The 13802-nt window shown below is 38.6% G+C and overlaps 1 protein-coding gene across 2 annotated transcripts in view; it reads left to right on the forward strand.

The window, feature by feature from the left end:
* The first annotated feature begins 252 nt into the window (after nt 1-252).
* Nucleotides 253-13802, forward strand: part of Dph5 (diphthamide biosynthesis 5) — a 28668-nt gene continuing 15118 nt past the window's right edge. Inside the window, exons 1-4 of one of the 2 annotated variants that reach the window (XM_031375249.1) lie at nt 253-460; nt 743-900; nt 5257-5381; nt 12354-12462. In XM_031375249.1, the coding sequence (XP_031231109.1) occupies nt 766-900; nt 5257-5381; nt 12354-12462 (369 nt within the window). In that variant the 5' untranslated portion in view covers nt 253-460; nt 743-765. Of the gene's footprint in view, nt 576-742; nt 901-5256; nt 5382-12353; nt 12463-13802 lie in introns of both variants that reach the window. The other variant, XM_031375248.1, reaches the window with a different exon arrangement.

Here is a 13802-nt window from a genome sequence, read left to right on the forward strand (position 1 = left end):
ATCAGATCCCAGAGACAAACTCCTAGAAGGAGTCACAGCCCTCCCCCCGTGGGAACTTAACAACCACACTCAGCAGGGCTAGCCAACCTGTCCCCTCACCAGGGTGACCTGTGGTTAAATTACGAAAGACACAGAGCGGGAATTCAAAGCTGAGCAAACGCGGGGTCAGTCAGGGAAGTCCCTCCGGTTGTTCCTGCCAGTGAGCGATTGGGAGCTCTCGTCATCGGCTCGGACGACCTTTGGGGATGTCTGAGCCCTGGCTCGCCGGGAGCGTGGGCACGCTGGGTTCTTTCCAGGCGCACAGCTGGACCCATTCCTGACCCTTGACCCCTGCCCCAGGGTCAGCAGGTCCTGGCGGGCCTGGGCGGGAAGCGATCGCTCGTTCCTGGAGCCGCCGGTCTCTTCCCCTTCTGCCAGTCGTAAAGTGCTGTAAAGGGCTCCGCGCTTTACGGCGCCGCAGGTGAGACCCGGAAGATCTGTCCCTGATGGGCACATGGTTTGGGGTCTGCGATTATAGAAAGGCTGCGGTGAGACTTTGAGGGGCGTTAGCGAATCACCTCCGAGTCTCTGAGCGGGTAATTGGATCACACTTTATTTAAAACAGTCACTGCAATCTTTTCTAAGAATATTCAGGATGCGAGTGTCTGACGCACGCGCGCGGGTTGCAACCTTGTTTTTTATCTTCATCCCTAGACTTTAGGTCCCCGGTGTTAGCTGACGTTTTGTTTGTTCACTTCTGCAGTGTCCCCCTCCCTGGAGTTCGGGATGCTTTACTTGATCGGCTTGGGTCTGGGAGATGCCAAGGACATCACAGTCAAGGGCCTGGAAGTTGTGAGACGCTGCAGTCGCGTGTATCTGGAAGCCTACACCTCTGTCCTGACTGTAGGGAAGGAAGCCCTGGTACGTGATTAAAGTCCCCAGGCCTCCGGGGAAGACATCGAGCTAGCGTCCGATTCTTGAACCCTAGACTGCACAAACTCTAAGCGTCTGTTTTTTTGTTTTTTGTTTTTTTTCCCCTTTAAAACACACACCCTGTTCATTAAGGTCTGCCTCATACTCAGTGACTTGGGGAAATGAAACGGTAGTTTGTCCTGCTTTACAAGTCTAATTTTGTGCCTTTCTCCAGTTTAAAAAAAAAAGTTATTTTACACTCTTGAGGATAGTTTATCAAATCCGCTATTTCATGAGCTAGCCAGAAATCCTTTCCAAGTTGCGTGCTAATGAGGTGCTGACACAGCTTTAATGAGTTGCTTATAGATTCAGCAAGCAATCTCAAAGCTTCCTCCTTTGAAGTATTTCCATAGGGAACAGCAATCTCATTTTTTGTCTGCAACATATCCAAAGAGACCTTCCGTATACTCTCCCAGGAAGGTTGTCATTCCCACGTTACATATAGAGTGACTAAATAACAAGAGGATTTATTAGTGCGTTATATAACTTAAGCAGGTTCTCATTAACGGTAAATATGAAAACAATAAGTACAAGCAGAAGGGTCAGTTTCTGGTTGGTTGTCAAACTCAAAGTGGACCGTATATTGGTGAGATAAAGGGCTGATGGGTTGTTATGAGAGGAGAGGAAGGGTTTTTTAATTGTCAAGTCTTCCATATAAAAGTGTGGGTCACAGAGCTTTCAATCCTATCTCTCAGATTCATAACTCAGAATTCTGAAGCTTTCAGAGTTATATTAAAAATCTTGAATACTAAACTAAGCCTTGTTCTTAAATTGGCCACGCATTAGAAAAAAAAAGTGTCTAATGGCCAGTTTGACTTGCTGGCCACACTTGTCAGTGTTTACACTTACTTCAAGATGGTAGAAATGTGTCTCTGATCAGTGATCAAAAATGATAATGGATTTAAAATCATCTGAGCTGGGCAGTGGTGACGCACGCCTTTAATCCTAGCACTTGGGAGGCAGAGGTAGGCAGGCAGATTTCTGAGTTCGAGGGCAGCCTGGTCTACAGAGTGAGTAATAGGACAGCCAGGGCTACACAGAGAAACCCTATCTTGAAAAACAAAAAACAAAACAAAACAAAAAAAGTCATCTGAGAGAATAGATAACAGATTGGCAGGTTAATCGAATAGAATATTAGACAATAACTTAGAGCAAAATGGGGACATAGCTCTTTTTGCCTTGTGACATGTACCTGGACAATTCCTTTACGTTTAATTTCTTATAAGTTGAGGTCAGACATGTCTCTTAGGATAGTGTCCACCACAAAAATTTTCAGACATTTTAGCTATTAGCAGATATATTTCCAAACTTGTGAATGTTAGTTCTTTATTTGTCAAAGAAAAATAATTGATTGGAAGGTATATAGTGTTTATTAAGGTACATGTGAAAATGCTTTGTAAATTATAACTTAGTAAATATTAGTTTTCAAGGTTTTCCCCCAAACATAAACGTAATTATTAATGTTCTAGGCTGACCTTACCTATAAGTAAATTCTGTATAATTTTTTTAAGGTACCAGAATATCTGTTATTTCATAGTAATAAGTGTTGATATTTTTGTGACATTTATTTTGCTGTTTTGTTTATTTTCCTGACAGTGCTTGGAATTGGACCCAGGGTCTCTCACATACTCCATAAGTGCTCTACCACAGAGCTACAATACCAAGCCCTCTGTACTTACTGCTCCCATTTTGTAGGCACACAGATTTTCCAAAACTTGTCCAATATCATACAGATAGTTACAGAAGCAGCGTACAAACTAACATAGCTTTGAGTTGAGAACTGTCCTTCCAGACTTTCATACCATCTCTCTGCATTCTTAGCTGTAGATAATAACTACATAAAGTATAACAGAGAACTTATAGCAAGCAAAATGGTTTGGCTTGGATCTTATCCTATTACAAAATTCTTCTAGTATTGTCTGCATGTCCTCCAGATTCTTAGTTCCTGTTCTTCCCTAAGTGGCTTGCCACAGGGTACCATCTGTACCATCTGCCAGTCATGCCTTATATTTCCAATAAAATTGTAGAACCTCTTTCTCTTTAATCTTCTTCTGTTTTTCTTTGTTTGTTTGTTTGTTTTGTTTTGTTTTGTCTGGGGGAAGAGTTTTTTTTTTTTTTTTTAGAGATTTATTTATTATATGTAAGTACACTGTAGCTGTCTTCAGACACACCAGAAGAGGGTGTCAGATCCCATTACAGATGATTGTGAGCCACCATGTGGTTGCTGGGATTTGAACTCAGGACCTCTGGAAGAGCAGTCAGTGCTCTTAACGGCTGAGCCATCTCTCCAGCCCCCTTCTTCTGTTTTTCATTTCCACATTTTCTTGTTAAAACAAACTGATTTTTTTTTTTAAAGTTGTTGATGTATATCTATATGAAGTCTTGTTTCAGTAATAGATCATTATATTGCAAGGAAAAAATAGATAGTTCTATTTTCTATAATGAACATATGCTTTCTTTTTATTGATAATCAGCCAGTCAAGATTTTATTTTATTTTTTTTTTATTTTTTATTTATTTATTTATTTATTTATTTATTTATTTTTTGGTGTTTTTGAGACAGGGTTTCTCTGTGTAGTCCTGGCTGTCCTGGAACTCATTCTGAAGACCAGGCTTGTCTCGAACTCAGAAATCCTTCTGCCTCTGCCTCCCAAGTGCTGGGATCAAAGGCATGCGCCACCACTGTCCAGTTGTTGTAGTGTTTTAATGTAGTCTCCAAGAGAAATGTAGAGATTGCAAAGCTGGGAAAGAGTATCAGTTTTGGTATATGCAACTTCTTTTAGGTAATTACTGTTGATACTTTAAATCGTACATGCTTATTGGTTGAATGCATCTGTACTTTATATAAAAATCTATAAGCAGCATAGTCTACAATTGGTTCAGGGTCTGTCTATGTTATACCTTAAAAGACTTAATGAAAGATTTAAGTAATTTATAAAAGTAGCGGGAGGAAGAAACTATAAAATGTCTGTAAATTCTAAACCTCCTTAAGTCTTGACTGTAGGGACTTGAGGGATCTGGAAACCCATAATCTAAAACCAGTTCCCGAGTCCACGTGGTAAAAGAAAAGAACCAACTCCTTCCAGTTGTCCTATGACCTCCATAAGTAGGAGACCGGATTCCATTAGCAATACATTGGTGGCATGTGGCTTCTTAGTCATTTTCAGGGTACATTAGTTCACTAAAGACCATTGTACTTGGTGTCCAGTGATCAGGTGTGTTCTCTGAGATATATGGATGCAATCATCCTGTGACTGTTAATTTTCTGGTTTCTAAAGTCAAAGTTAAACATGTAAAGATGAATGATTAAGAAAAAGGCACACAGCAAATATGAAAATAAAGAATGCATTTTTATTTTATCAGTGCAAGCAGTGTTATTATGAGCTTATGAAACAGTCCTAGAGGGTGAGGTTGTTTTCCCATCTGAGTAGTAGATTTTATGTAGGGGTTAAGAAATAATTCCCGCATTTGGGATTGTATTTATCTTTGGATACTTCCTCGTCATGTACGTCTTTGTCTGATGCACCTTGGGCGCCACTACTCTTCAGCCATAGCCTCCCTGAAACTTTTAATAATTCAGACTTCTCTATCTGAAGGAATCATTTTATGCATTTATGTATGCCTCCTCTCCCATGTTTCAATTGCATGGGAACTCAGTTACAAAATTCAGTTATATGATCTTGCATAATATCATTAAACCGTATCATACCAGTTCACCGGCTCACTCTCCTGGCTTTGTTCTCTAGAACTGAACTTCAACAAATTAATGGGCAGATACTTCCTTTGTATTTAAATTCATTTCTTTTTGAATAATTATATAAGACTGTTCTTTTTTTTTTTGTGAACAGCTAAATTGTAATTTTCTGTCATTTCTTATTGACTTTTTTTATTATCTCCAGCACACAAAAAATGTTCCTGTAGAAATTGGTAGAAACATCTGCACTACCATGTATCATTACTGTTAATGTATTCCATATTTTCATGTTTCTGGAATAGGGCTCATGAATACATATTCTCTGTTCATTCTTTAGTGTTCTGCCTAGTCTATTAGACACAAATTTAGAGGCCTCAGATGTTAAGAGGTCTGCTTTCTCTAGGGATATGATGATAGCCCCAAAGACAGTTTAATTGCATCATGATATGGAGTACTGGCTCACTGATGAGTTGTATTGAATGATTGGTGTTTGGATGGTTGCCAATATTGCACCTAGTTCTAGACAAAGATTGCTCTGCAGTGTATATGTGTGTTAGAGCCTCACCTGCTGTATATCATTTTGATATTTTGATATCCTACCTGTATCTGTAGGAAGAGTTTTATGGAAGAAAATTGATTCTTGCTGACAGAGAAGAAGTAGAACAAGAAGCAGATAATATTTTTAAGGATGCAGATGTCAGTGATGTTGCGTTCCTTGTGGTTGGTGATCCATTTGGGTAAGTGTAAATAAACATTGTGAGTTTCTTATTTATCAGCAGTGATTATTGTGTTTAAGCATTTCCTTGCCAGGGCCTCATAAGTTTACCTGAGTTCTACCTAAAATTTTGTATTTAAATTTTCAGTGAAGAGCATCTACTTGATAAAGATGACATCATAAGTGTGATCCTAGCAAGTGTCAAGTCTAGCATTTGTTTCTTTCATGCCTTTGTTTTTGTACAAGATTATAAAGGCACCTTTAACTAGTGTGTCAATATTAAATAAGGCTCTACACTACCAAAAGTCAGGTCTCCATTTGCTCTGATAATTGCAGCCATCTTTGGCTTCCTTTGTTCTAGGTTTCCCCCACCCCTTCTTTTTTAATAATCTAATATTTGGCAATAATGCTGTCACTTACTTGCCTTGGATTTATCATTTATCAAATCTCTGATTTCAATGTCCCTTCTCCATTGGGAGCACTGTTCCTCCTCATTACCAAGAAGATGGGTTTCTACTTGTCTAGTCAAGCATCATCAATCTCTAGTGTCAAGCCAAACACAAGAGTTCTTTGTCTACAGCTGGTGACCCAAGATTTATGTCACAGATTTGGGGAACATAAGGACAATTAAATCACTCTGGGCCCACCATCAAAGAAATTTCTCAAAACAATGGAGTTATGTGTGTATATGTCTGTCATAAAGAAAATAATTTACGTCAGTATGCAGGGCCAGAGAGTCTATATGATTAGCGTATTTAATTGCAAATTATATTGGGTAGTCACCATAAAAATATTTAAATTATTTTAGCCCCTGCCTAACATTGTTTTCTGTAAAATTAAGGCTTCATGGTACCTTTCTTTTTCTTCCTAGCAATAGGATGATAAAAGAAAAAGAAAATAAAAAATCTTCTCCAGCAAATGTCTTCTTTTATATTGAATTTTCTCAGTATTACACTGAGTCCGTCTGTCTAAAATCTGTGCCTTCTGTATCCTAACGGGGGTACTGCAGTTCTTACCTGATGAGCTGGCTCAGTCACGGATAGTGTCCATTGTACAGCAGAATTGCTGCTCAGACTGGGGCTTCTAGACGGGTATCAGCCATAGACTTCCCACTCCAGATGAAATCAGTAGTGGAATCGAGAGCAAGCATTAGAAACTAGTCTAGCCAATCAAAAAGTAAAATTTGTTACCTATTGATTCAATAAAAACTTGGAGTTTATACTTTATGTTATCTCATTTCATGTTATATTTTTAAATAGTTAAATATTTTTTGTATTTTAGAAAACTTATGAGTATATAAACAGCAAAAAAAAAAAAAGAAAGGTTTTCACCATATTCTGAGGAATACAATAATTGGCTTCTTGTCTATTTATTTATTTATTTGCTTATTTTTGGCCAGATTTTTCATGTTCTTTCATTTCTTTTTACTTTTAATACAATTATTTTAACCAGGTTAATGTATTCTGCCCCTTTTGCTTGGTCTGCATATAGACATACAGACTTTTAATTCATTTCCCATATTATGGTCAAATTTGTATGTGTAAAGCCATAACAGTTTGAAAACGTCAGCTGAGAACTATGCAAGTCCATTATTAGCCAAGTATTGAACACTCATTGTTGTCCTGAGACCACACTTATGCCAGCCAACTCTTGATGTCATATTCTTTCATTCTCAGGCCTTAGATCAGGCTCCTCTCTTCACCTATGCCTGTCAGAGGCCTCCACATCTGCAGCTCCACAGCTCTCCATGCTGTGGTCCTTTGTCACTCCAATCTGAACTTATAGCTTCACTTGGCAGATGGAGATTATTGTTGATGGCTTTAATTAGTTAACTTATGTAACTGTGACTGAAGTTCCCCAGAGAGCAGCAAGAGGAAAGATTTATTATGGTTCATGGTTTCAGGGGTTTCAGACTAGGGTTGCCTGGCCCTATGCTCTTGGGCATAACATCATGACAGAGGTAGCAGGTGATAGAGGAGCTTCTTCATCCCTTGCCAGACAGGAAGCTGAGAGAGAATGAGATAGACACAAGAAGGGGCCAGAGACAAGATGTCACCAAGGACCTGCCCTCCCCACCCCCAGCAATCTGCCTTCGGGTAGGTCCTACCTTCTGAAGTATTCAGAACCTCCCAGATAGCACCCCAGATAGCTGGGGAACAAGCCACAGTCTGAGTCTTTTCAGAGGACACTTTAGACTTAGACCCCCACTCTGCCAGCTTTCACACAGTTCCTCACAATATTTTGCAATAACCACGTGCCTCTACTACGTGTGGATTTGTACATAGTCCTTCATGTCTCTAGCTCTCTCATTCATAATACTTGTCATGCAGTTGCTACTAATTAATATTAATTGAAGAACTTTGGAATAGCTTGCTGAAAGTCAATAAAGAAAGACAAGCATATTTTGAACTGACAGTTATCTGCTTACCCAGATCCTTTTCCTCTAGGATATGAACTCCTACTTCACTGAGTTTGTAAGATACGGACTCATGATTGAGTGGGAGGGCTCAACAGTAATCACAGAAAAAGAGTTAAATTTGGGGAAGTCTGTACAGAGCAGGGGAGAGAAGTAGAGAGAGACTTACCTATGCAGAGGCATATGGAAACGCCTTTCTCTGAAGGTTCTACTTAAGCAAGTGACTGAAATGGGGTTAGAGGCCTGCCATCCCAGGCAGAGCAGACAGAAGACTGGGTAAGGTACTGAAGGCCACAGCGGCTAGAGTGTGGGTGGAAAGAATAAGAAAGAGTTCCAAGGGCAAGCAGGAGCCATCCGTCTCTAAGGCTTTGGAGGGGTGAGGAATCTTACTTGAAATACAGTGGTAAACCTTTGGAGGATTTTAAAGCATGAAACATAATTCTTTATTAAAAATGCCTGACTTAGTGTGAGTAGATTTTTAAGGAGGCAGGGGTATTTCTAATAAAGGAAGAAAAGAACAGTATAGAACATATTTAGAAGAAAGGCATTGTATAAATTTAACAGGTATGGGGAAAGAAGGAAGGAATTCTGACTTAAGGACTGGTTCTAGAAGCAGGAAAGCAGGTGATTGTGGTCATGAAGTCATTGTATATGGGTGGTATTTAAAGCCAGAGGAATGGGTAGAGAAGACAAGCCTAGGAACAAAAAATCCTTAGGAAAGGTGGGCATTCCATGCCCTGTGGCCAGAGCAGAGGGGAAAAGAAGAGGATGTCACTACAGAAGATGGAAAAGATGTAAGTGTGCTAGTGGAAGGATGTGCGTGAGTGGGTGTTAAGTTGGATCTGGATAAGGTTCTGAAGAGAGTACTGTTGGGTGGACGGTAGGAAGGAAGGGGGAGAGTGCTGTGCAAAAGAAGACTGACGTGCAGAGCAAGTGGCTTGATGTAGTGGGCTTCCTGATAACTGCAGAGACGTGCTTTATTCTGTGAATCTCTTACTTTTCCCTGGGATGTCTTTGTCATTGCTATGCTAGACCATAAGTTGTTTAGTGAGGCATTTCTCCTGTGTATTTGCAGTGTTGCACTATTTGAGATCTTGCTCAGTTACCTGGGTTTTGTTTCTGTTATTTTGTTTGAGATAATGTCCTGCAACCCAGGCTACCATTTAGTGTCCAAAACTAGCCTTGAGCTACTTCTGCTCCTCTGGCCTCCACCTCCCAGGTGACATCCAGCTGCGAATTGTAGAATCTTTGGGATCATTCTACTCTGTTTTGTTTCTTTGAAACCCTTTTAATTAATTTGCCCCATCTCAGTGACTGATCATGTAGAAACCTCGAATTAGAGTCAAGTTTAAGCAATGTTTCCTACACTGTAGCTGTTTTCTGGTTCCTGCTGGGTTCCTGGTGGGATGTAGTTGGAAGTGGGATCTTAAGAAAGATGTCATTAAATCCAACTAATTAATTAAATTTGTTTGTTTCTGAGTTTTATTTTTTAAAGTAAGATCTCAGTATGCTTCCCAAGCTAGCTTTACTCAAGTGATCCTCTTGCCTCAGCTCTCTAAGTAACTAATTGGAACTGAAGGCACATAACTACACTAAAATTTTGTCTCATTAGTCAGGCCAAGATGAACAAGTTCACTGACTTGATGAAACCAGGAAAACCATGAAATGCAACAAGATACTAGCATTTTTATTGCAATATGTATGACAAAAGTTTAAGTTCAAGCATCTTTCTGTTTACTTGAGTGGAATGTGAATAATGATTGACAAGATGGCTTAGATGGGGAACGTTTACTGTGTCAGCCTGGGTCTCACAGAGTGGAGGGGAGAGCTGACTCCTATAGTTGTCCTTTACCTCTACATGTGCTTCATGTATCACATACACAATACCATACTCACAAAATTTAATAAAAATTTAAAACTATGAAAATAAATTAAGATGTGTAGTCTTATTTTTTTTTTAAAGTTTTGAACTGTGGTAAAATATACATAACATAACACCTTAATATACTTAGATGACCAGATTTACGAACATTTACAGGGTTGTACCATCAACACTATTCATCACTGTCTCCTATAGTCTTACATCCTGTAAGGAGATAATTAAAAGCCAGAAACTCCCCATTCCTCTTGTGTCCAGGCTATTGAAAGGGAAGTAGAAATTAACCACAGGCGAGTGTACTAATTCTAAATGGTACAATATGAATACCCGGCTTAGACATGTGGAGATACACCAAGAGTATCAGGCAGTCTGTCCCTTAATGTCCATAGGTGTTATCATTAGAGACCTTTCTAGTGATGGCTCTATTTCATTATTCATTTTATATTAACATGCACTGTAACTATAAATACATAGGCTGAATTTATAATTTTTATTTTCATGCTATGTATCTTTTCCTTAATGGAACACATGTACAGCTGTTCCTTTATTGACCTGTCCTCTCTATGTCCTACCGTAAGCCATTTGATGATTGCATTCCATGTAATTTATGTGACCAACATTTAGTACCCAGTAGCTAACTGTCTAGTACATGGCATCGGTATATTAGTCTGTTCTGTTCAGCAATACAAATAAAGCTGTTGGTTGCTCCAAAATGCATAAAGCTTGTTATACATTTTGCATTATCTCTTTGTGGTAGATTGTCTTAAATAGGTTTTAAAATAAAAATAAAGATCTGTAGGTACAGATATTTTCTAGCATATAAAGCAACTTTCAAATGAGTTTTCAACTTATAATGCTTCTGGTAGCTCTTATTGTTTCCATCCACTTTGAAACAGTACATTTCCAGATTGTCAGACCTCCCTTCCCAGACCCCCCCCAGGCCACCCCCTCCCAGCTGCCCACCCCCATCATGGCAGCAATGCTGCAGATACCTTCATGTACCTGGGTGTTTCCATCAATTACATTTTGCATCTTTTTTTTAAAAGAATTCCATGTAACAAGTGTGCTGTTAAGGCAAAATGTCCCTAACTCAGTTCCTACATTTGGTCATTAGTAAACCTATTTGTGTGTGTGTTGTTTACTGATTGTTTCAAATAAATTTGTGGTGATGATAAATTTTAAACTAGTTTATCTTCAATCTATTTAAGTAACTCACCCATAAAGCAATTTAAATTAAAAAGTAACACCCTCATCAAATAACTAATTTATTTTTCCTTGTACTTAAATTAGGTAGTAAGATTCTGTTCAAGGTAGTGTTAAAAACATTCTTTACATCTGACATTCTTGTTTTTTTTAAAATACTATAAATGAGATTGCTGATAATTTTTATACTGGTTTTATTTTCTGTGTGTGATTAAGAGCAGGCTTCCCTGGTGGGCATGTTTTAATCTGTAGCTGGCTGCCTCATGGGGAGTAAGCCCTTGATCTGCCTACTTGGTATGCATTGACCAGTTGACAGGTTCTGCTTATTTCTAAGTAGTTTCTCAAACATGCTAATGTTGCTTTCCCCAGTAGGGCTTAGCATTTTTATCAAGATGAAAAAATCTCTAGTAATGCCATTCTAAATTGATGTGAGATTACATGTCACACTATTCAATTTATATGTACATATACTCTCTCCCCCCATACCACCCAGCCCACTTAGGTATAATCACACATTTCAAAAGAGAAAGTTAACAGTCAGAACACACACACACACACACACACACACACACACACACACACACACACTATATATATATATGTATATATATATATATAATTATAATTTTATATATATATACAGTAACCAGACTGAAAAGAGCTACAAATGGAAAGATTGCACACAATTATAAACTCCAAATGAAATTCTCTCAGGCAGAATTTTAATACATTGAAGGACGAACAGGCTGTGAACATATCCTGTGTTTTACCTTTAGTTTTAAGGTATGAAAACAAATCTCAATGGAGCAGAAGAACTGGGTTAGCTGCACCACATATAGAACTATAAAGGAGAAAACTCAGTTATTTAAAGTGCCCCACTTCTATGTGGAAGCCAAACATTAATGTATAGAAATAGATATTAGAATAGCTATTAGAAAAACATGCCTGGGAAGCATCCTGGGGAAGGGGCTGGAGTGAGGGTGGTCACTAGGCACCGGGCGAAGCTGAGACAGAGCAATTCTAATAACTAAAACGTAGTGAAACTATGGCTGGTGACAATTGGGATATTCTAAAATAGTAAAGAAGAGTCTGAGTATTCTGAACATGAGAAAATGATAAATGAGGTAATAAGTCACTTTGATCATTACTCATGTACATGTATTGAAATGCCAACTGGATTCATTACTAATGGCCAGCTAAAGTTTCTTAAAACTAATCTAAAGAAGGCCTGAGACAAGAATCAAATTGCTGAGTTTATATACTCAAAGCATCTTCAGCAGATATCAGGACACAGCATGTGCCTTTCTATCAGCGCTGTCGTTGGAATTCCATCTGGTGAGGGATGTGGACAGACGAGCACTGCATCCCCCAAATAAAGGGCCACTGCAGGTGCCTGGTGGAATCCGAGGGAGAACCGTTGTCTCTTTGACTTGAATTCATGAGTTGGATAGAAGATTAATGTCATTCACTTAACGCAACCTATTTTCTCACTACAGGGCTACAACACACAGTGATCTTATTCTGAGAGCAACAAAGTTGGGCATCCCTTATCAAGTTATTCACAATGCCTCTATAATGAACGCTGTAGGCTGCTGTGGTTTACAGGTAATGCCACAAAGGAAGTGCTAGACGGAACATAGCAAGAATATTCTGTTTTCCTGTAAGCTATAAGTTGATTTTATTGCTATTTCATGAACTGTAAAACTTAAAATTTTGAGAATGTACTTTTCATCATATGCTGCATTTTTTGATACTGTTTTCCTATGATTTATTATTTTTCCTTTCTTGCAAATCTCCTTTAACCCTTTCTTTCAACAGACCATATAAATTTAGCTATAGTTATTTTAACTTTATGTCAGCCTTGTATACACATAAAAAGGAAAGATTAAACACATTACATTAAGTATTCCTAAACGTCTTTTATAGTCTTTGAGTGACCGCGTCAGTAGGTTGAGCCTGAGTTTCCCACACAAAGGGATTTCTCTTTCACCGAGAGCAAGTGATGCTGTGTTTCTTAAATGAATACAGAGCTGTAAGCCAGTGATGAAGGCATTAAGGCCATGGCACAAGTGCTGGTGTGTAGAGTTAGTTACTTTTAACTCTAACAATTGTGGCTCAGAGAGCTAGAAAGAGTGCTCTATTGATGTCTCCAGGACTTGCTCTTAAGCGATTGGTAGCCACTTTCCCAGGGTGATATCTGTTCTGATACTCAGACCTGCATAATCCACCGCAGCTGTGGTCCATGCATAGGCCGCAGTGCTTTTTAAGAAACTGTCTATGAGGACATGCTCTAAATCTCTATGGATCTTAATAGGAAAAAAAGTGGCATCTTAGAATCCATGAAATAATACCTTCTATGAATATCTTGCAGAAATCCATCACCTATGGATAGATATTTTTTGAAAGATGCGTTTGGTACCATAAGATAGTCCATTGAGTATGCTTCCAGGCATAGCAGCCTGAGTTCTAATTCTGGATCCACCCACATGGTGGAAGGAGCGCCAACTCTTGCAAGCTGTCCTCTGATACCTACGTGCATGGTATAGCATGCCCCCTCTCAAATTTAACAAATGTTTAAAAAGAATGTTAAAACCAGCTATTTGTTACTTTGGAAGAATATCTTAGTTTATTGACTAATACTCGCCATCCATTTTAAAATAATTTGATTGTGAAAAATCACATAAAACATTTACACAAGTCTATTTGGTACTTAACCCCTTGGTCTTAGTTATTTATTACACGTGCACTGGTGTAAAAATTTGTATCCTTTTTGTTTAAAATTATACTACAACTCTTGCCAGTTTATCTTTACATTTGAAAGCATTTCTGTATTGGAGTGGGGTAGAACTCTAAAATGTTAAAGCTACAAAGAACTTCTGGGGTAGAGGAAATGGACACCTAAAAATGTTTCTGAGTTGGTAACAAAGATGGAAAAAAAAGACAAA

This window comes from Mastomys coucha, unplaced genomic scaffold (assembly GCF_008632895.1).
Source record: "Mastomys coucha isolate ucsf_1 unplaced genomic scaffold, UCSF_Mcou_1 pScaffold16, whole genome shotgun sequence".
In the NCBI taxonomy this organism is placed as follows: Eukaryota; Metazoa; Chordata; class Mammalia; order Rodentia; family Muridae; genus Mastomys; species Mastomys coucha.